At 47.0% G+C, this 23,214-nt stretch overlaps 1 protein-coding gene across 10 annotated transcripts in view; it reads right to left on the reverse strand.

Annotated features, from left to right (window-relative positions):
• Positions 1-10,323: 10,323 nt before the first annotated feature.
• The window catches only part of FHAD1 (forkhead associated phosphopeptide binding domain 1), a 165,429-nt gene continuing 152,538 nt past the window's right edge, over positions 10,324-23,214 (reverse strand). For 5 of the 10 annotated variants that reach the window (XM_024976835.2, XM_024976836.2, XM_010813453.3 and 2 more), the window contains 3 exons: positions 18,077-18,157; positions 15,265-15,318; positions 10,324-10,855 (listed from right to left, as the gene is read on the reverse strand). In XM_024976835.2, coding sequence (XP_024832603.1) covers positions 10,739-10,855; positions 15,265-15,318; positions 18,077-18,157 — 252 coding nt within the window. In that variant the 3' untranslated portion in view covers positions 10,324-10,738. Of the gene's footprint in view, positions 10,856-15,264; positions 15,319-18,076; positions 18,158-23,214 lie in introns of those variants that run through there. The other 5 variants (XM_024976838.2, XM_024976837.2, XM_024976834.2 and 2 more) reach the window with 4 other exon arrangements.

Consider the following 23,214-nt stretch of genomic DNA (forward strand, 5'->3'; position numbering starts at 1 on the left):
GAGGCCAGACAGAGAATTTCTCTCTGTGGTCTGGTCTGTCACCTTAAAACTCAAGAGTTGTGGACTTCCAGCATCAGGACTCCTACAGGGGAGGAGAGGAGCTGGTTGATAATACCAGTTTCCAGACTCCAATCCAGAAAAACAAATCTGATCTCTGGAGTGGGACCCAGAAATCTACATTTTAACAGACACCCAGGCGCGTTTGGCTACATGAAGTTTGAGAATCACTACTGTGCTTTGTGCTTGTTCTCTAAAATGTTAGGATGATTCTCAAGACTCTGCAGAAACGGCTTCCTCCAGAGAAGAGATGGGCTTAGGGCTTAAAAAAAACCAGTGCTCTGGAAACAGAGAGCACTTGAGAATGTAAAACCAGCGAGCTGTTACAGACTGATTCCCAAAGAACAGATCCTCAGTTGATATTTGTTGATTTCCCACAGTTTAAGAATATTGCTGGGACTCCCCTGGCAGTCCAGTGGTGAAGACTCTGCACTTCCAATGTATGGATTCATTCCTGATCAGGGAGCTAAGACCCCACATGCCTCTGGGCCAAAAAACCAAAACAGAAAACAGAAGCAGTGTTGTAACAAATTCAGTGACTTTAAAAAAATATGCTTTCCTTAAAAAAAAAAAAAAAGATATTGCTAGAATTAATTTTGGGGGGCTCCAAAATCACTGTAGATGGTGACTGCAGCCATGAAATTAAAAGACACTTGCTCCTTGGAAGAAAAGCTATGACCAACCTAGACAGCATATTAAAAAGCAGAGACATTACTTTGCCAACTAAGGTCCGTCTAGTCAAAGCTATGGTTTTCCAGTAGTCATGTATGGATGTGAGAGTTGGACTATAAAGAAAGCTGAGCACTGAAGAATTGATGCTTTTGAACTGTGGTGTTGGAGAAGACTCTTGAGAGTCCCTTGGACTGCAAGGAGATCCAACCAGTCAATCCTAAAGGAAATCAGTCCTGAATATTCATTGGAAGGACTGATGCTGAAGCTGAAACTCCAATACTCTAGTCACCTGATGCGAAGAACCGACTCATTGGAAAAAGACCCTGATGCTACGAAAGATTGAAGGTGGGAGGAGAAGGGGATGACAGAGGATGAGATGGTTGGAAGGCATCACCGACTCGATGGACATGAGTTTGAGTAAACTCCGGGAGCTGGTGATGGACAGGGAGGCCTGGTGTGCTGCAGTCTATGGAGTTGAAAAGAGTCAGACAGGACTGCACAACTGAACTGAACTGAGAATTAATTTAAAAGGGATTTTAAAAAGAATAAAATTGAGAAAAGGACTCTTCAGGGTTCAGAAAATATGAAATTTTCATCAACTTATTTTTGAGAAATGAGTTGGACTGTTTCTGAGTCCAATAAAGATATTCAGCTTAAATGACGTGATTTTTTTTTTTTTTTTTAAGTTTGGAATTAAGTTTCTGTTGGTCTTGGACAATTTGGTCCAGCTACTTTTAAGAGCTAAGTTTCTGTATCTCCCATGTGTTTTCTTCAAGGACTCATCAGAGGCAAAATAGTTGGGTTTTTATTGAATGCAAAAACCTGGGGACATGGTATAGATCGAAACTTTAAAAATTATGCCTGCAAATGCTTGGGTTTGCAAATTCTGAGCTTTCTTTTTTAGGTAGTTAATTGCTTAAATTCTGACAGACTTCAATTTGCCCCAACCTATGATTCATAATGGGTCTGCATGAAATAGGGCTGCCTTTATTATGAAATGTTTTGTTTCTGGGAGCCAACTTTTTAACAGTGAAGGGATTAGGTTAGGGTTTGCCTTTGTGAAGAACAATTTACATGTATGTGAAAAACCTGGGATTTGGTTTGGATTATTCACAGACTCGTAAGTATTAAATGCTCTGGTCAATTGCCCATTTGGCTTGTGTGAACACAACCCTCTGGAGGCAGGGCGGGCTCCATGATGCACAGTTGGGGGAATTCCTGTTCATTACCAATTGCATTTTGTAAAAGAGGAGCAGAACGCCTAGACCTTGCAGCTCTTACGCTCAGACAGAGCTCAGGAAGTGCTGCCCAATGGGCCAGCCCTTTTAACACCTCTCAGGCTGATTCTGTCACTAGTGTTCAGGGGTTGAGGGGTCTGAGACTCTGGGACTGTGGAGCAGGAGCTCAGGCTGCTTGGTGTCTGTCTCATTTCAGAGCCCTTGTTGTCTGCTCCAAAGCTGGAGATGCATGCTGGGTTTTATTTGAACTCTTTCCTTCTGAGGTCATTGGACTTCAGGAAAAGCACTTATTCAGAAACCAGAGAAGTAGTGGGGGGAAGAAAACTCTGGGATAAGTGATGATCCCCAATTGCTAGTGAAACTTCCAGGAACCACCTAGTTGCCTGTTCATTAGGGAAAAATCACTTCTGAGTGACCCTGAGTGCTGTGCCCCAAGCACAGATTTGGGCAGAAAGAAATGCTCTGGACTGGTTATGCATGACAACATTTGGTCATGTGGAAAAAATGATCTTCAGGAAAAAATCACACCCTCGGCAAAGGATTTTTACAGAGGCAGGGGTGAGAGAGAGCCGATTCTGACAATATTCCAGTGACGAGGGAGCTAGGCAGACTTAGTCATCGTTGACTTATGTTTTTTAGCTTCCTCCCACATCTACTTGTGTAACTGTCTTTTGGGGAGGGGTAAAGCAATATTAAGAAAAACAACAGCCCTTTGAAAAACAGGAGGGAGACACAGGGAGGAGTCGGGAAGAGCTCTTGGGTGAAGAGGGCAGATGGAGAGAACTTTGAGGGACATTCCAGAGCCGGATGGAACTGGGTGGTCCCTCCAGCCTGAGATGCTTGGAAAACAAGAAGGGATTAGGGAGACCGGAGGAGATAGAGTCAGCTCATAAACTACGGTACTCACTTGGCACTTTATAGACCCCGGTTTACTCATTCATCATCACAAACCCTCCGTGGTCATCAGCAAACCGGTGATGGATGGAGAAAGGTGCACAGAGGTCAAAGTTGAGGGACAGCCCAGATACCCATTTGGAGCGATTGGAGGAGTGAGAGCAGAGAATGAGGTCACAGCCTGGTTGGTCTCAGAGGCTTTCTCACCTCCTGCCAAGTCTGGAAGCCGTGCAGAGCAGGCAGCGGGGGAGCTGAGTCAGGAGGCGCTCACAGGACCGCAGAGCAGGGCAGGTGGGAAAGGGTGTAATGGGGCCAAGGCCTGCAGGTGGTCGCCAGTCATGAGAAGCCAACCTATCTCTCTCACAAGCTTTTTGTGGTTATTTTGGATGTGTTGAATCTACTTGAAAATCAAGATTGTCTTTCTAATTAGTTGCATATGCCCAAATGGACAGGCTGGGAGAAGAAAACTGAGCGTGATTTCTGCTTCTATTAAACCCCAGGCAGTTCTGTGTCCAAGTTTAACAACTTGGACACAGCTTAAGTCTTAGCCCTGTCTTAAATGCTCAGAGAGAGAGAAAGAAAAAGAGAGAGAGACAGAGTGAGCGTGTATGTGTGTGTGTATATCTTGTGGCTTAAAACCCAGCAATGTTGCATCTGCAGAGCCTTCCTGGACCCTTTCCAAAGATGGCAATAATATGGGCAGCTGATTTCGATTTTTATACCATTCTATGAAAGCAGTGTGCGTCTCCATCCAGGCAATCAAGACCTATTTATTAAGTGTATTGGGCACCAGGCTCTGGTCCTGGAATTCTAGCCATGTGCAAGAGTGGGAATGGGGGTGGGGAGAGTGGGACTAGCCAGTTTGAAGAGTGAGAACTGTTGGACCCACGCTGGGGGACTGACAAAGGCTATGACTGTTCCAGCTAACAAGCCTCTGGCTGGGACTCAGTACTTATTACCACCCACAATGACGCTGTTAGTAAACTATCTGACACCTCCTACCCGACCCTGCCCCAGCACAGCTTCCTGGGGGAAGGGACCTGTCTGTCTGGTTCAGCTTCGGCTCCTCAGTGCCAGCATGGTGCCTGGCCCAAGGTCAGGTTGGAGAAGTCAAGGTTGACAGAATGCATGATGGCCTGCTCTGCCTGAGGGCTCAGGATGGACTGGGTGTTTTTTTCTGAGTGTCCCCTCCTGAGCATCCGGTGGCTGGTTTTCAGGTCTCAAGGTCACCGCTAAGAAAGAGTAAAGTGACACCTCTGTGCACCCACATGACTCAACACAAAGTTAACAGGATCTCTGGGACAACAGACCTCTCAAGTATCTGTCCCTGCTCCTCTGAGGACAGCGTCAGCAGCATCAGATAGGGATTGCGGCCGGGTGACCTGCTGGTCCTTGGGCATCAATAAGGCCCAGAGGTCATTTGGAGCTCTCTGCTCAGCAGACAAGGTGGAAGGAATAAAAGGAGGGTAGGGGTAAACAGTGCATGAGGCTGCTGCAGGGGAACATGAGGATTTGGGAAACTGAAAAGCAGGTTGTAAAATTAGCACAAGGCCGAGGCAGGCAAAGTTGGTTGAAAGAGAGAACACAGCGCCCCGGCCAGGGACACCTGAACTCAGGCAGTAACTAAAGAAAGCAGGAGACTCTGAGAAGGGGCTAGTAAGCCAGGATGCTGAGAGGAAGGGGTTTGTCATGAAGTCTCGTTTCCTTCAAGCTTGGTTCAGTGGAAGGCAGTTCTCCTGATTCACCTGTGCAGCTTCCTATTGTTCAGATGCAGGGCTGTGATGGTGAAAGGCAGTGTTGCATCATGGTTAGGATCTGGATCTGAAAATCCCTTTGGGTTCACCTAGGGCAGCCTGTTTTACCTTTCTAAAGGCCTCAGTTGCATTGTCTATAAATGGCAATGTATCTCTCCTCCTGGAGTACTTGAGAGGATTCAATGAGAAAATTTGTGTGAAGTGTTTAATGAAGTGCATGGTTCATAGTAAAAGCTCCAGATGCTCTCAGTGATGGAGATATTGATAAACATGGCAATGTGGCAGGCAATAGCCATGCAGATATTAACAATCTAGTCTGGGTAAGAGTCTAACATGGGGCTGGCACATCTGGTCCCCTGCCTATCTTTATAAATAAAGTTTTATTGGGACACAGCCATGCTCATTTGTTCAATTATTGCTACAATGGCAGAGTTGAGTAGTCATGACAGTGACCCCATGGTTCACAAAGGGAAATGGCCCTTTATAGAAAAAGTTTGCCAACCCAATCTTCATTGACCAGTAGATAACAAGCTGGTTCCTGGACTTCATTGAGGAAAGCACCGCATTGGAGCAGTTGAGTATGAAGTCTGAGCTCTGAGGCTTTTTCTCTTGGGCAAGTAACTTCTTATTGTTTTCACATGTGAAACAGGAGGGATACAGTGAGGACTGAAAGGGATAATGTCTGGGCTGTGCTTAGCACAGGATCTGATGGCTGGCAAGGATGCTATAACAAGTTTGCAATTATTAACTATTAAAATTCAACAGTTGAAAGGCACAAAGAAACTTCCAGAAGAGGGTAACTGCTGTGTATAGCTCTCTCTAGAGAAGGCCCAGCAGGAATCTCATAGAAAGCCAAAAAAGAGGATGGGAACATCACCAGTGAGCTCTCCCAGGCAACACACCATCTAAATGAATGATTCCACTCCTCAGGTGAGCAGCAGGTCAGGTCGTGAAAAGTCAGGGGAGCAGACGTGTAGGCCATGAGGTCTAGCACAGTGTCATTAATACCTGGAGCTTAGTCAGTCAGTTCAGTCGCGTCCGACTCTTTGCAACCTCATGGATTGCAGCACACCAGGCTTCCCTGTCCATCACCAACTCCCAGAGCTTGCTCAAACTCGTGTCCATCGAGTTGATGATGCCATCCAATGATCTCATCCTCTGCCATCCCCTTCTCTCCTGCCTTCATTCCTTCCAGGCATCAGGGTCTTTTCCAATGAGTCAGTTCTTTGCATCAGGTGCATAGTAGGCACCCAGCGTTTGTTGCCTGAATGAATGAAGGCTGGTTGTTTAACCATAAAAGTGATTGATCCGAATAGAGTACCTCTGATGATTAGATCCACGGTGAGCCAGAAGATAAAATTTCTGCCTCCAATATCTTAGGGTCTTAGGAATGAAAGCATTATGAGAGTAAAGTCAAAACAAGGAGTCTGCTAATGCTTCCCACAGCAGGAAGGAGGCACTGTGATGGATTCCTAGGGAACAGATGGACAAAGAAAAATGTTTAAAAACAAAAGCAGGGACATAAGGTCATGAATGGGCCCAAAATAACTCGGGACACTGAGCAGACGGGTGCAAGCGGTGCATCTTGATGGAAATGAGGCCAAGCTGATACACTGAAATAGTCTACCCTCACCAGATGCCCTAACCTCAGTACAGAAAAGAGGCTTTAGGAACCTCAGTCCGGAAAAGAGAAGCGCATCAGTGTGAGCAGGTGTTGGGTTTCTTCTCATCATCTTCGGTGTATTGCTTTCATTCTTAAGATCCTAGAAAATTGGAAACCACTCCACTTACCAGGAACACACTTGGGAATGCAGATCTGGTGGAAGCTGTTTTTTCCTGCAGACACTTCATGACTCTGGTTTCCACAACAGCAGGCATGGCTGGCTGTGCCAAGTTGTTGGAGAAGGGCACCTTATCTGCAAAGTCACGAATCCAAATGGGCTACCATTGGCAAGGGCGGGAGGAAGTTGTTTGGTTTAGCCTCTCGGAGGGATCAGAAGATTGGGAGCTCTGGAGGAGGGTGAAGCTGCCTGTCCCCTGTTGTCCCTTGGAACAACGCCAGGGGAAAGGTCATTGGTAGCTTCTCAGAGCTACCAGTGGGGGCTGTGTACCAGAGTGTCTTTTTAAAAAAGTCTTCATTGAATTTATTACAATATTGTTTCTGTTTTACGTTTTGGTTTTTCAGCCGCAAGGCATGTGGGATCCTAGCTCCCTGAACAAAGATGGAACTGGCACCCTCCACATTGGAAGGTGATGACCTAACAACTGGACTGCCAGGGAAGCCCCAAGAGTGTCTTAATAAAGGCCATTTTGTTTGCAATAACAGAAACTCAAACCAGCTGAAGCAAAAAAAAGAGGACATCTATGGGAAAGAAGAGCTGGTTCCTGACAGTCCTGACTTTTCTCGTGATGGTCCTGACTTCTCAGCTTTGCTCACCCTGTGATTCTCTAACCTACCTTGTCGCCTTTCAGTAAGCTCCCTTTCTGTTTAAGTTAGCCACAGGAGGTTTCTGTTGTTTGCAACCAGAGACCCTGGAGTGATACTCTCTCCTAGTGGAAGCCAAGGGCAGGCCCTAGAACTGGCCTTTCCCAGGAAAAAAACCAGGAACCAGAAAGTCATCAGGAATTAGGGTAACTTTCTGTGTCAGTTGGAATGCTATCAGCTTTTAAATAACAGAAGCCTTGACGTGGGTAGGTGAAAATGTGGAGCCTCTCCCAGATGAACCCTGGCTGTGCGGTTTGCTTTGTCTGATGACATATTGGCAAACACAAGGCAGGTGGAGACTTGAAAGTGTGCTTTGGGGCTTGGTCTCTCCTGCAGCTCTTGGGAACCTGTGGCTTGATCTGACCTGCTGGGCAAAGAGAGATCACACCAGGCAGAGACAGAAATCCCAGCTGAGGCCTTTCTAGACCAGGGTTTCTCATTCTCGGTACTGTTAACATTTCTAATCAAATAAGTCTTTGCTGTGGGGAGTGGTTCTGCGCATTGTGCTATGCTTAGCAGCATCCCTGGCCTCTACCCCCAGATCAGCGGTCCTAAACTTTTTTGGCACCAGGGACCAGTTTCATGAAGATTCCATGGACTGGGGCAGAGGGATGTTTTCAGGATGATTTCAAGTGCATTATATTTATTGTACACTTTATTTCTATTATTATTACATCTGTCCCACCTCAGATCATCAGGCATTAGATCCCAGAGGTTGGGGAACACTGCCCTAGATAGTTGCACCCCCCATGCCAGTTTAACCACCAAAGTTGTGTCCAGATATTGCCCAATATTCCCTGCGTGACAAAATTCCCCTGATTGAGAACCACTGCCCTCACCCAGCTTGCCTGTCAATGACCAGGCATGTACACGAGGCATCCCAAACCATCCAGCTCCAGCCAGGCCAGCCCAGACCAGTACATGTGTCCTGTTTGATCCATGAAATAATGAGAAATAATGTTCGCCATTGTAAGTCAGCAAGTTGCTCAGATGGTAAAGAATCTGCCTGCAATCCAGGAGACCCAGGTTCAGTCTCTGGGTTGGGAAGATCCCCTGGAGAAGGGAATGGAAACCCATTCTAGTGTTCTTGCCTGCAGAATCCCATGGACAGAGGAGCCTGGTGGGCTACAGTCCATAGGGTCGCAAAGAGTCAGACACAACTGAGTGACTAACACTGAGAAGTTTTAAGTGGTTTGCTCCACAGCACACACAGGTACACCAGACTACAGTGACTTAAACAGAGAGGGGTTTATTCACATAAAAGGATGTACAGAGGTAGGCTGTTCAGTATACTGTGGTGTACAGCACAGTGATGTTACCAGGCTCCCACCCAGGCTTTTCATATCTTTCCACTCCGTTGTCCTTGAGGTGGGCTTTGGCCTCTTGCTTGTTTCCTGGTGATTCCCAGCATGGCTGCTCCAGCTCCAAGTCTGAGCTCCAGGAGAGAAAAGACAGACAAGACAAAGGGACAAAGAGAAAAATCTCTCTCCTAATAAAGTCTTGCCTTTAATTCCAGAAGGAAGCCCTGTCCAGGACCTTCACTTGCATGTCATTGGCCAGAACTGAGCAACATGGCTGGGTCTAACTGCAAGGGAAACTGGGAAATGAAGGTGCTTAACCTTCAGCTTATGCAGTAGAGCGGGGGCGATGACTAAGGGACTTGTAGTGTCCACGGCACTGTCTCTCTGGTGGTCTTGGTTTCTTGTCTCCACTTGTTTATCTATCCCGGCTGTCTCATTTTAGACTGGCTTTGTTTCTCCAAACACAGTGGAAGAAATGGCCACACCAGCTGGGAACTGCATTGAGACCTCAGCTCCACACCACTAATGACCTGTGTGGTGCTCCTGTTCTCTACTTCCAATACCAAGGCTGGAGGTACTGATGGGCCCAGCTTGGGTTAGAAGTGAAACCTGATCGGTCTGGCTTGGGCAGACTATCTACTGCTCAGCCAACCAGCTGTGGCCAACAGAGCAGCATTAGCTAGGGCAAATCTGACTGGGGGCAGGGGGCAGTGTGCATTCTCAGAGAAAGGGGTATGTGGCTGAGGTGATACCCAAAGAACCATCTAGTTCAAGGAGTGAAGAAAGGAAATCACCACCACGGGTTGCAAAGTTGATATGATAAAATTAAAATGTCCTTAGAGAGACCTAAAATACAATGGAGTCACAGAGGCATCATGTTTGACTTCTGCAAATTCAAATATTCATGTTCAACCAAATTAAGTATTTCCACCCCCCACCCCCCACCCCACTTCAATTTGGCTTCCAAACATTAGCTAGCTTAACTACTGTCTAACCCAGTGATCTTTTCTGGTGTTGGAGACTGCTTTTTGGATTTTGGGGATATGGTGCAGTATAAGTAATATCATATTCTTTATGGAAAACTGGGGTTTTCAAGATTACTATTATTATTTTTTAAAAATAATTTAAAACTCTTTTTAAAAATTTTATTTTTTTTGGCTACACCACCACGAGGCATGTGGGATCTTAGTTCCCTGATCAGGGATTGAACCTGCACCCCCTGCCTTGAAAGCATGGAGCCTTAAACACTGGATCACCAGGGAATTCCCTTCAAGATTATTTTTAAGGTCATGTGTAAGATGTACCTTCTCACTGTGTAAGATGTACCTTTAGTGGAATATCACGCAAATAATTTTTCCTATTTCCTTCTAATTTTAATTGGTATAAAGAATGCATTTGGTTTAAAAATATAAAAATGTTTTTATTGTGACTATTTAAAAATTAAAAGAATTAGTGATATTCATGACTTCTGCTGTTCCTCCCATTTTATTTGGTGGTCTTGGCCATGTAAGAAAGGCAGGGAGAGGACAGATGGCTGCAGAGAGGGCAAAAATGAAAGTCTCTCCAAATACCATGGAAAGAGTGTGTGCACCTGGGCAGTGTGTGCCCTTTGGTGATTGGGTACTTGGTCTGTCCTGATGGCCTGTGACTTGAACTACTGGGCTTATCCTGCTGTGACAGAATGGGCAGTGTGAGATGGGAGGTAAATACCTGGGTTCCAGACCCAACCCTTGAATTTCTTAGCTGTGTGACTTTAGATGGGCCATTTAACCTCTCTTGACCTCAGCTTCCTCATTTGTAAAATGGGGAATATAATACTATTTACCTCCCAGGTCTTGGAGGAAGATTAGATGAGATGGGTTTTGAAAACTGCAGAGTGCCATATACATGTGACTCATTGTTATGGAAGCAATAAAAACAGGTTGGTGTTCAAATTTATTATAAGAAATTCAGATATAAATGCACTATACCATGGACCCAGCAGCCCCTGAAGCCCCAGTATCATGCCCTGGGTTTTCTCAACTGTGGGTTTCTTGGAGCTCCGTGGAGGTGTGACATTTGGGTACGTCACAACCCAGACACATAAGTTTATCTACTGGGCCCAGGAGTCGGAATTTTGAACTAATTCTTCATATGCCTGAGTGCGTTTACATTCGCAGATAGCTGTGAAAAGAGCCCCTCTCCCCACACACTCCGAAAAATTGTACTGTGCAAAATACCAGTCTAGGAAGCAACACACAGGGTAACAATAAGTCCTAAAAAAGTCTCTTTGTGATTTGGCACGGAAAAGTCTCTCTGACTCATGGAGGAGGATCTCGCAGACCCGGCGGGATGTTTCTAGTTCCTTCCACCAGGCTTAGAAAACAGAAGGCTCTGGCTGGACTTGCTGGACATCTCTCTCTTTAGCATCTCTCTTTCTTGGTCCATCTTTGCAGTGGCTTTTCTGGCTCCCACCTTCAACAAGAGCAACAAATGCACAAACTTGACAATTGTAAGGGTATCCCCAAATATACCACTCAAATGGGCTTTTTTACTCAAAATAAAGTATTTGTAAAAAAGAAATTATATACAGACATAGATGTGTGCAAAAAGAAGCTAAAATAATCCACTATTCTCACACTACCCACAGGTAACCTTATTGACATTCCAATGTACTCCCTTCCAGATATACAGATACTTTCTTCTTATATTTTCTTTCTTTTTTTTTGGTTTTTGAAACCAGGAGTTTCTGATTATGGGCACATTCATTGGGATGGACTTTCTCTTGAAAAGCTGTTACTAAACTGAATGTCTTATGTCTCTGATGTCTTAGGAGGAGAAAAGGCAGGATATTCAAGGGGAATCGGTCTAACCCTATTCTAAGCACTGCCCCTGGTGTGGGGCAGTCTTGAGTATGACTCTGTCCCTGGTCTTAGCTGATCGGGCACTTTGGCACAGGCTCAGCTTTTCAGAAGGTCACTCCTAGGATTTAGGATCATGGGCTCTATGATGCTACTTACCACTTGAGCTGATTCTTTGAAATGGGGGACCGTGAGGTCATCCCTTTTTATCACATGACCAGAGAGAGACGAGATCAGGGGAGATTTAGGCACAGAGAGGTGATATGAGCTCTGTGTGTGTTTGTGTGTAAGAGAGATGACGCTTGGGAGATGACGGCCTACCAGTTCTCTTTTGAGGCCAGGCTCTCTCTCAGCTCTCAGTATTTATGAGGCACTCTTACATCCTTATAAAAGCCTCCTCCCTCTTTCTGAATAGGTTTCTATTCATTGCAACCCAATAATCTCTCTCCCACACGGTTCTGTTTATACTGTAGATACGATTGTAACTTGCAAGTTTCTTTCCAACAGGCTTCACATCAACAGCCCTACTTCCTGCAAGTTTTTGACTCCAACTCATGCCCCTGGGGAAAGAGGGCCTGCGGGCCTACAGGTAGTCAAGTTTCAGCTCTGCCTCTGAAAGCATGATCCTTGGTCTCCTCATCTGTCAGCTAGGGGCCAGAATGTCCTGTCTTCCTTAGGGGTTGAGAGGAGGTTCTGGGTGGATTTAAATGGAAGGGGCTGGTAGGACCTTCTCTGTAACTCTTTTCATTTTAAGACAGGCTTAAAAATCACGTTCTGTGCCTGACCTATGCCAGTGGCTGCCAGGAGCCTTGAAATGTGCTTTGAGATTGCTTTCAAAATCATTTCAGGAAAACATTTCAGGGTGAGGTAGGCTAAGATCTCTACACTAGCCCACAAAGTAAATATTGGTGGGAATGCCCAGATAAAAGGAAAACAGGCAGCAAATGTCGAAAATCTTTTGCCTCTAAACCAGTTTTCCTTTGTATCCTTTTTAGTTTGATTTTCAATAAAATTGGATGGGTCCCCAGGGCCAGTGCCCTGACCTGGTGTGGGGCTGGCTGTCAGAGCGAGAGTCTGGGTGTTTGTTAAAAATGAAGATTTCTTAGTCCCAGGGTCCCCCAAGTCCCAGGTCTGCCATGAGCTTGAGGTGGGAAGCACCACAGAGCAAGCTTTGGTCAACTTTTTTGAGTGATGAGGTCGGGGACAGCAAAAGGCAGAGGGGATGGCTGAACCAGGAAAAGGAAGGGGTGAGGAATGCGAAATGTGAAATTCAAGTGTGGGCCTGACGTGGGGGAAGCCTGGCTGGGTCTGTCCTGAGCCAGAGACCTCCCGCAGCAATAGGCATTCATCATGCATGTTTGGAATCGCATTCCGGCTCACCCTTAGAAGGACAAGGCCAGGATAGGAGCCTGTCATTTAAATAAGGACATTTAAATTGGAAATTTGGCAGTTCTATTTCCAGTTTTTTAAGGAATCTCCACACTGTTCTCCATAGTGGCTGTACTAGTTTGCATTCCCACCAACAGTGTAATGGGAGGGGGGTTCAGGATGGAGAACACATGTACACCCATGGCGGATTCATGTCAATGTATGGCAAAACCACTACAATATTGTAAAGTAAAAAATTAATTAATTAATTAAAAAAATAAATTGGAAATTTGGAAATTAACTGGGATAATTCCAGTTAATACTCAGGGCATACTGGAGTAGCAGATCTGGGCACAAAGATCCCAGTTCATTCCCACACCACCTCAGGTCTTTGTTTTAAACATCCCTACTTCAGGGAGGCCTCTCCAGGTCCTTGGACTGGGGAGGGGGAGGGAGAGGTCCCTGTGAAAAGTGTTCCTGAGCTCAGGAACAACTCAGAAAGTACTGCGTTGGCCAAAAAGTTCATCTGGGTTTTTCCATAACATTTTAATGGTAAAACCTGAATTAACTTTTTATCCAACCCAATATTTGTTTATTTATTTGCCTCAGAATAAAAAGCCATGAAAGACTGGGAGTTTTACATGTTTCTTCATTGATCTAACCTGGCGTTTCTCATTCTTTTTTTCATTATCATCCTTTTCCTTAAGAAACCTTCTTAGACATTTTTTCCTAATCGCTTTTGTTGTTGTTTAGCCTCTAAGTCGTGTCCAACTCTTTTGAGATCCCATGGACTGTAGCCCACCAGGCTCCTCTGTCCATGGGGTTTCCCAGGCAAGATCATTGGAGTGGGTTGCCATTTCCTTCTACAGGGATCTCCCCAGCCCAAGGATCGAATCGGTATCTCCTGCATTGCAGGTGGATTCTTTACTGCTGAGCCACCTGGGAAGTTCTCACCTCTGTGAAATTTGATTATTACAGATAGCACTGTGTGTATTTCTGTGCTTTATACATTAAAAAAGTAGAGTTTTGCCCTCTCCGGGGTGATACTGCTGCCACTGAGAATGGGATTGAATCCTAACACCTGAATATTACCCGCCATATCGCAAGCCTCTCAACAAATATTCGTTGAATGAATGAAGGCTGGGGTCGTATCTCTGTTCATTTTTCTGTCCCCAGTTCCTAGCACAGTATGTGGCCTAGACTAGGTATTCAATTTATTAACTAGAAGATTTTCCCCTTTAGCATATGATAGATAATTATAGAAGACTGTTAGCTGCAGAGGAAACAAAAATCGATATGAATCCCATTGGATCTTAAAAAGGAAGAATGTGCTAGTTCTGAAGCATACTAGAGATGGAGACTCTGTTATGAGAAAGGCTGAGACTCTCTGGGAGTCTCTTATGCGAGACTGAGAGAGCAAACTTTACACGTCCCATCTTTATCAATGTGGTCCTGGTGACTCCATCCCCTGAAGGACTCCAGGTCCATTCTGGAGGAAGAAGTCGCCCAAGCTACACTTGGTAGGCAACCTGGAGGAAACCTTTCTGTACCAAGGAGATCTCAGACACCAACTTCTAAGCTGGGGCTGGAGTGCAAGGAAAATGGGAAGCTGGCTCTTTGCTCTCAGCCAAAGCACCATTTGTCCCTACTCTGTTAAAGCCAAAGGCAGCGTGAGATGCCAGGGGGTCTCGTATCTCAGAGAAGCACAGTATTCCCACAACATCTGGGATCCATGTCAATATCCCCTCTGTCATTTTACATCCCCAGGTGGTCCTCAGACAAAACCTAGCTCAGGACTCTTTCTTCCTCCTCCGCTTCAGTCATATTTGTGAATGAATAAGTGACAAACTTCCCAAAATTTCCACTTTGCAGGGTGGCAAAGGTCTCAGATCCATAGGGGCCCCCAGGACGCTCTCTGTCATTTTAATGTCCTGCTTTGGGACAGTAACCATCTTTTGGCCTTAGAACAAGGATGCTGGTTGAGAAGAAGCTTCCATTTTCCAAATATATCCCTCACCTAGAATATCTTTGTTTCTTCTACCAATGATAATTTGGTTGCTTCAGAATGACTGTGGCCTTTTATCAAACTTGAATATGTCTCTTCTCTCTTATTCAACCAAAATGTGTTCAGCTTTCAAGCTCCCTGAGAGCTCGCCTCTACTTTCTGCAAAGTGGGAACGCGGATTGGCTTAATTCCAGTTCCAGGGCTGATTTGTCAATGGCAATGTTTCAACATGCTCAAGATTTCAAAGTTTTAATTCTCAACTTTTAAAATAATTTTAGAGGATGCTTCTGTGAAATTCAAGAGAAATGCCATTGGAAGTGTTATCAGGTTTATTACCTGGAAGTTTATAACCTCAAGGAAGAGAAGCCAGCACTCTTACCTGGGTGTCAGATGTCTCCTACTTAGCAGTGTGGCTCTGGACAAATGGTCTCTAAGCCTCAGACACCTCATCTGAGAATTGGGTATAATAACAAAATCCACCCCCCATAGGGTTGTTGTGAAGCTTAAATGAGATACTGCAGGTCAAGTGCTTAGCTCTGTGTGCATAGCACACGCTAAATCCTCAGTACACGATAGATACAGTGTCACTGTCGACTGGGCTTCCTGCTGATGTTCTATGGTTTTCTCTCTTCTGTCCTCTCCTGGCTCACCTGGAAATTTGAGTTCTGCATCTTGTTCTTCACCGCCTCTACAAACATTTGTCTCTTTAACACAGAAAGAATATTGACAAATTTTAGCTTATGCTCTGCTTTGTCTTTTGCATCAAAGAAAAACAGCTTTTTCTCAACTTTCGGATGCTACCCATTTGGATGAAAGGTTGAGCCTTCCTAGGTGAGGACATGAGGATGAGGGTCTGCAGAAGAGGGAAGGGATAAGGATGGCAGAGAGGGGGTGGTGTCTGTAGAATGGGGTGTGGCTTTGGGGCAATGCTACACTGTCCTGCTGAACCTCTTAGAGATCTCTGTTCCAGATTCCAGTAGAGAAGGAGGTGGGTCAACCAAGAAGGCTATGAAGGATGCTATATTCTCCCTGGAGGACAGATCTGCTTTAGGGGGAAGCACAGCCTTCCAGGTCACTAGAAGAGGCTGCACATGTCCAGCGATTTCCACCCAATGGCCTAGGCATGACAAAAGGCCCAGTGGTTAACGCCCCTGGCAGGGACTTTGTGGGCCTGTTGGGAAGCCATCACTGAGAATCTGGAGCCCACTCCCCTTGGGTTTGATTACTACTGCTGCCCTGATCTGCTTAAGACTCCGCACCTCAGGGACAGTTCATCAAAGAAAGAGCATCCCTGAGACACTGGAGACACCAAAGGGAGAGGGAACTGGGGTCCCCCTTGCAGACTGACATCCTGCAGGTAAATTATAGGGGTGTCAGGAAGGGGACTTTCTCAGAGAGCCCTGAGCATCAACTGGGGTCACCAACCTGATTCCTACAGGGGCCAGGGAAGTAAAGGAAGTGAGTGAGGTGAACCAGGGGAGGGGTGGCAGCAAGTCCACGAGCCCAGCACCTAAGGGGCCTGGAAAACAAAGGCTTGTGATTTTGTGGGACTGTGGGCCTAGTGTCCCCATATCTTGCAAGTTTCTCAGAGAAGCTGGAAATCTGGAGTATTCTGTTAAACTGCCCTACTTTGAAATGTACCAAAAAAAAATCCCATGAGTCAAATGAAATATGTCTGTGGGCTGCCATCTTGCGACACCTGCTTCAGAACCTCCCCGCCTGGTGTCTAGTTGGTGCTCAGTAAGTGCTGGAGGGGTTGTCAGATAAAATACAGGATTCCAAGTTCAATCTGAATTTCAGAATGAAACCAAAATATTTTTTACTATGAGTATGCCCCTGTATAAGTTAGAACATATTTATACTTAATAACTGTTTGTTGTTTATCTGCAATTAAAACTTAACACATCCTGGGCATGCTGTTTTTTTCCCCCCTCAAATCTGGCAATGCTACTGGGCATTCATAAAATTCATGGAGGAAGTAAGGCCATCTTTTGGGACAGGTCATAGGTACTAGTAAGTCTCTTCCATTCTCCCTGAAGGACGCTAACTCTCCCCTCAGAGGATTGTCCACGAAGGCTTATGCGCCCATATCAAACAGATAGTTGTCCTCCAGACATTTTTCATGGAGGCCTTGAGCCTGCAACCACTCAATATTTATCACAAACTCAGTTGAGGCAGTCACCATCCAAATTTCCAGATATTATAAAGCAGTGGTATTAAACCAACAACCTCCTTCTTTCCCATCCCACCCCCACCTTTCCCCCCTAAACCTTTTATCCAAGCAAAATTCCAAGAGGAACTTGGGGTATAAAACAGACAATGGAGAGCTTCTCTGGTGGGAGAAAGGTGTGTGTGTGTGTTGAGAGTCATCCCCTTCCCACAGCACCCAGGGCTTCAGGGAACCCCAGTTTGAACACTGCTCTGAAATACCTTTTTGGGTTAAGTCCAATCAGTGGATGCTGGGCACTGAAGGGCAGAGCCTGGCCCGTGTGCATATGCTTTTCCTGGACTCACTGGGATATGATCATCAGTCTGTTTCAAGATCTGTGCACAGCCATGACCCAGGTAGCACTGCACTGCTATTCTTAGGGGTGTTGCTCATTACACCACACAACGTCCTCTCTGGAACACTTCTGAGCATAACACTCATCATATCTCATGTACACAGTGAACTCTGGACCATGCTGGGTTTTCTATTTCCCATTGGCTACCAGAAAGCCCACTGTCTAATGGGGCTCCCCTTGGGCAGGTGAGGGGGTGTTATAACAGGCACCTTCCTCCTTATTTTTGGCTCCATTTTCTACCATCCCCTCCTTCTTCCACCTGCTGCTGCTGCTGCTGCTAAGTCACTTCAGTCGTGTCCGACTCTGTGCGACCCAATGGACGGCAGCCCACCAGGCTCCCCTGTCCCTGGGATTCTCCAAGCAAGAACACTGGAGTGGGTTGCCATTTCCTTCTCCAATGCATGAAAGTGAAAAGTGAAAGTGAAGTCGCTCAGTCGTGTCCGACTCTTAGCGACCCCATGGACTGCAGCCTACCAGGCTCCTCCATCCATGGGATTTTCCAGGCAAGAGTACTGGAGTGGGGTGCCATTGCCTTCTCCGCTTCTTCCACCTACTGTACTTCATTCTTAGGGCAGAGGTTTCTGGGATTCCTTACTCCTACCCTCTTCTCTTCTTATGGTTTTGTCTCTATGTCCCCAAATTATTTAGCACCCAGGATGGCTGCGCTGCCCTTCTGCCTTCTCTCACTTCCAGATCCTGGGTCTTTCAGGTCCCTTGTGCGGGTTGCAGGCAGGAGCAGGGGCAGGGGCAGGGCCCGGGGTGGGGGAGGGGAAGGGAGTGGAGGGTGGAATGTTTTTGGGGCTGCCCACGCTGGCGTTTGCACCCCACATGCTCTTACCCTTTGAAAATAAGGTATCTACTTTGTGTCTGGCTGCAAGATCAGAAAGGGTCTCTGTACCTGCCTCTCTTTCTCTTTGAAGGAACAGTTGCAAGCTGCTGACTCTTTGGCATTTCTCTGTTCGAGGTCCTCTAAACGTTCCTAAGTGAAAATATCAGGTGAGCAAGACAGTGTTCAATGTGTCCCCACCTGTTCCATTCGGGGACACACCTCTGAGGTTGCTAGGAGACGCTGGGACTCACTGGGATTGGTGGGCAGAAGAAGGGGCAGGTGAGGGTCTTTTTCTTTGGCCATCTTCTGTCTGTATGCTGCACCAGCCTAGCCACATTGCCCTACTTCATCTTCGTGGGCACCCACAAGCCCCTCCCGTCGCACGCTCCTCCTACACAACATCTACCAATTTCTACTTGTTGGCTAAAAACACACAAATGGTGCTGAGGAAACCAGGATCTTGAGAACACGCGGGCCCAAGGAAATCCTGGAAAATGGTGAGTTAAAGAGAAGAGTGAGGATAACCATGATGGCAGGTGAGCGTGTATCCTACGTGGTCCCATGTACCAAGGGTTTTGTAAGCAACCTCCCATTTCATCCAAGGCTACCGAGTTAGGTGCCATTTTTATTCTCATCTTAAAAACAAGGGACATGAGCTAATTAAGCAGAAGGAACTTTAGGGGGCTCCTGCCTGGCTGAGGGGGCTTCCCAGGGGGCGCAGTGATAAAGAATCTGCCTGCCAATGCAGGAGCCGCTGGTTCGATCCCTGGGTCAGGAAGATTCCCCTGGAGGAAAAAAAATGCAACCCACTCCAGTATTCTTGCTAGGGATAATCCCATGGACGGAGGAGCCTGACGGGCTAACAGTCCACGGGGTCTCAAAGAGTGGGACCCGACTGAGTGACTTAATCACACACGCTTGCTCGCTGGGGGGAGGCCACAGGCAAAGTGGTGGCCATGCCCCCTAGTCAGGACTTCATTGGCTGGAGATTTGATTGGCAGGCGAGCTGAACGGGTTTCTGCCAGAAGCAGCCGGTGCCCTTCAGCCTTTCTTAGACTTCAAGTCCTAAGTAAAAGGGTTTGCGTGCTTTTCAAATGGCCACTTCTGTGCATTTAAAATTTTCCTATTGAAAAACCCCAGCATTAGCCCATTCACAAAAGGTATCTGGGTCCTTTCTTGGCTGTGACCCGAGTGGTATTCACTGAGGAGAAAAGAGCGTCACAGAAGAGCTGCCGGCTTTGGGAGGACCAGGGAGGGCGTCAGCTGGCAGGAAGCTCCCTGAAAGAAACGCAGGACTCCCCACCCATCCATGGGCTGTCTATTCTTCCCCTTAGAAAAGGGGCTTGCCATGTGCCAGGCACTGCGGGCATCTTGCCATTTAACCCTCCCGCTGCCCCTCGGAGCGGGCCTCTTGTTAGCATCTTTGGGTGTTTTGGTTGAGGAACGTGAGATAGAGGTCAAGCCACCTACTCAGGGGTCACTGGGGGCGGGGGCGGGGCTGGACTGCTGTTTGTCTGACTGCAGCTCTGTCCTCTGAGAGACACTTCGGGCTTCTCGAGAGACTTGGACGCGGATTAGAGTGAGCTCGGCCTGGGCCAGGGTCCCTTCTCTCTGCCACGTGGAGAGAGCCACAGACTCAGGGCCTTCCGGAGCCCCCGGTGATGACCACCGGGTTCTCTGTGAATGTCTAGCCTTTCGTATCAAGTCTCATGTTCACAGCCAGAGGTATTAGTGTGGAAATACGACTTTTGATTCTGGAAGGTGCTGCTTAGTGAAGAGATGGTCAAACATTTAAGACATAAACTACATTTTGGGGGGTGGGGGTGGGGGGTGGATTCTGAAGCTTCAGATGTGTTCATTTCATCTCAGTGCTTCAGCCCTGCAAGCTCAATGAACAGGGTGAACAGTGTCAAAGTTTTGTATAGGAGGCTAAAAAGTAAGGCTCCTTGTGAAAATACTAGGTGTAAAACTTAGGAGAGAGGAATTCTATTTTCTGTTAATTTCCACTTAAAAACAATGAAGACATACTCCCTGGAAGGAACTGATGCCAAGACGAATGTATACACGTGCCCTTTAGAATCCAGCAAAACTGTAAAGTTTATTATTTTTTCCTTCCTGATAAACAGGGATTTCTGATGGCATAGTAATAAGAAGCCTCAAATGCAAACCCGAGTCCTGGAGTGAATACTCTGGGAGCAATGGTGAGAGAAATACAAGGCAGGCACCCGGGTAAGGGAGACGCAGAAGGAAGGGGTGTGGGAAAGTGAACCTGGGCTGGAGAGGGCAGCAGGTGGGAGGGAATCCTGTTTCTGCAGCTGAGCAGCCAGGGAGTGGTGCCCTCTGTCAGCTCAGCCCTCCCCTCTCTCAAGTGGGCTGATGCTCACCAGCTTCCCTTGTGGGGTTGATGGGAGAGGTGAAGCCTGTCCGGTGTGGAGCAGGTGCCTGCCCCTTGGTAAATGACAAAGTAAAGTAAATGATACTCAAAGTGCTCAGTAAATGATATCATTGGCGATGCCATGACTGTGGTTGTAGTTCATGTACATCTTTTCTCCAGTTGTGAATTTCACGAATTTTAAAGCTCCTAGCTCTAGCTCTTCTGGGGACCCTGACACAGGTTCAGCTTGGCCATTTCAGACCCTTCTCTGCTGAAGGATATCTAGCGCCAAACAGGCTGGCACGTCCCCTGCATTGTGTATGAATGAGGCAGCCCATGAATAATGCATGTGAAGCCTGATTATGTAAATCCTCAGGTTTTCAGTACATGACAATGGCCTTTTTTGGGTCCTTTGCTGTCCCATTCTGTGGTCTGGTGTCTCTGCTTTGGGGCCTCGCCTGCCAAGCCCTGGGGCTCGGGGGATGCCTCAGGGAGGGGTGAGCTCTCTAGAGGGCACATCAAAGGGAAAGTCAGAACTCTGTCAGTGGCCCAGCTCTCCCTGGCATTGCTTGGTGTGAAAGGAAACTGTCCTCTGCCTGAGGCAGCCCCGTGACACACGCAGACTGAGGTCTGTGATATTTAATTCAGAACGGTGAGCACTAGAAACACCACATCCGGGCTCCCTCAGAGCAGGACAGCAGCCACTTTCATTTCTGGGGCTATAAGCTAGAGAGCCTGATGTCTGGAAACCTCCTGCCTGGAAAGTTTGCAGAATGGAGGACAGCCTTTTGCAAGGAATTCATCTGACCATCAGCTCTTGGTTGAGAAAGACATCCTTCTATGAGCTTCTAAGGCCTGGCCTCCTTAGAGCTCATGTAGGCAACACACTCACAAATACACACACATACAAACACACAGCACATACTCACAGGCATACACACAAGCATGCGTGCAAAAATACACAGCTCCAATTTAGAAATACTAATGGGTACAAGGAGGCAACTGGGGGCCAGACCTGCAAAGAGTGCAGGACCTAGGACTAGAGAGATCTGGGGCTAGGTAAAGGCTCTACTTGGGACTTCCTTGGTAGCTCAGACAGTAAAGAATCTGCCTGCAATGCAGGAGACTTGGGTTCGATCCCTGAGTCAGGAAGATCCCCTGGAGAAGGAAATGGCAATCTACTCCAGTATTCTTGCCTAGGAAATCCCATGGGCTGAGGAGCCTGGCAGGCTGCAGTCCATGGGGTTGCAAACAGTCAGATATGACTGAGCAACTAACAAGACTCTGTGAACTACCAGCTACTCTATGAACTTGGACAAGTCTCTTTTTTAATTCGTTGAGCCTCAGTTTCCTCATCTGTAAAATGGGGATCATCATGACAACCAGGCAGGGCTACCAGAGGCATTAATAACCCTGATCATGGCTGCATAGCATGAGTGGAGCCCAATGCCTGCAGATATCATGAAGAGATGGGGGCTATGGTAGTTTTTCCTGTTTGCCTGATGCCTGCCTGGAGATCTGCTCGACCTTAGGTGAGAGTGAAGGACCAGGGAGAGTCTGATCTATTTAGGAGTCGCTGTGCCGGTGCCCAGTTGGGCTAGTGACATGCTGCTGACCACAGGAGTGGACGTTCATGGGTGTTAACTGCCAAGAAGACCAGAGACCCCCCTACTGACTGCAGTGCAGGCACAGGGTTACAGCGAGCTTCTGGAGCTGGTTTTCAGGTGCTGCCCATGCCTGTCTCGATGTGTATGGGGACTTTTGGCAGCAGACTCTACTGGGTCTGGGGCAGCACTCACTTCAGAGGCCACCTGCGCAGTTGGCTGGCCACAGGGCAGACAGCCTCATCCACCTGCCGAGTCCCAGGCCCTGAGCTGCATGCTTCAGAGCCTGGACAGGTGTACCTGGGCATCGGAAACCGTTTGGTCTTGAGTTCAGACAGTGAGAGCTTGGATAGGAAGGGTTACCTGTGTTGTATTCAATCCTTATAACAATCCTGCAAGGCAGGTGCTCTTAGCTCCCATTCACTGATGAGGAAAGTGAGGCTCAGAGAGGGGGACTGATTTGCACAAGGTCACACAGTAAGCAGGGGGATTTGACCCCAGGACCCACTGAGTCTTGTGCCATGTGATAGATGAGATAGCAGGATGAGGGGAGGAGGTGGCCTCTTTTAGCTGGATCACCAGCCTGAGTGTCAGTCTTGGTCTCTCAAGTCAATGCTCTTACCAAGTTCATGCCAGGAAGCAAATCCCTCACCCTCATGCCTTTCCTCTGTGGCTCCCACAGCCTTAAATGCACACCTGTCCATCCCTTTGGTGGACAAACTCCAACTCTCCTTTGCAATTCATAACAAATGTCAGCACTTGGAACACACTTCCTGAATGCTCTAGTACCCTCCTGAGCCAAGTACCCTTCTCTGGATCTGAACAGAGCCCTTACCCCACTAAGTCAGCCTGAAATCAGCTCTTTACCTGTATGTTCTGCACTGAAAAATATGTCCTTCAAGGACATTCATCTATCTCTATCCACCTGATCATTCATCTACCTGAACACGTACTGATCCACTGATCTGGTGTCCATCCATCCACCCATCCACCCACCCATCCATCCATCCACCCATCCATCCACCTGTCCTTCCATCCACCCATCCATCCATCTATCCATCCACCTGTCCTTCCATCCATCCATGTACCAAATATTTATTGGGTGTCTACTATTCTCTGGGTACTCAGAATAGCAAGTTGAAAATCTTTATTCTCAGAGAACTTATTCATCTGTGTATCCCTTGCACCTGGCAGAGCAATGAAAGTAAGAACAATAGACACCACTTTAA

The sequence above is a fragment of the Bos taurus genome, chromosome 16 (assembly GCF_002263795.3).
Source record: "Bos taurus isolate L1 Dominette 01449 registration number 42190680 breed Hereford chromosome 16, ARS-UCD2.0, whole genome shotgun sequence".
NCBI lineage: Eukaryota > Metazoa > Chordata > Mammalia > Artiodactyla > Bovidae > Bos > Bos taurus.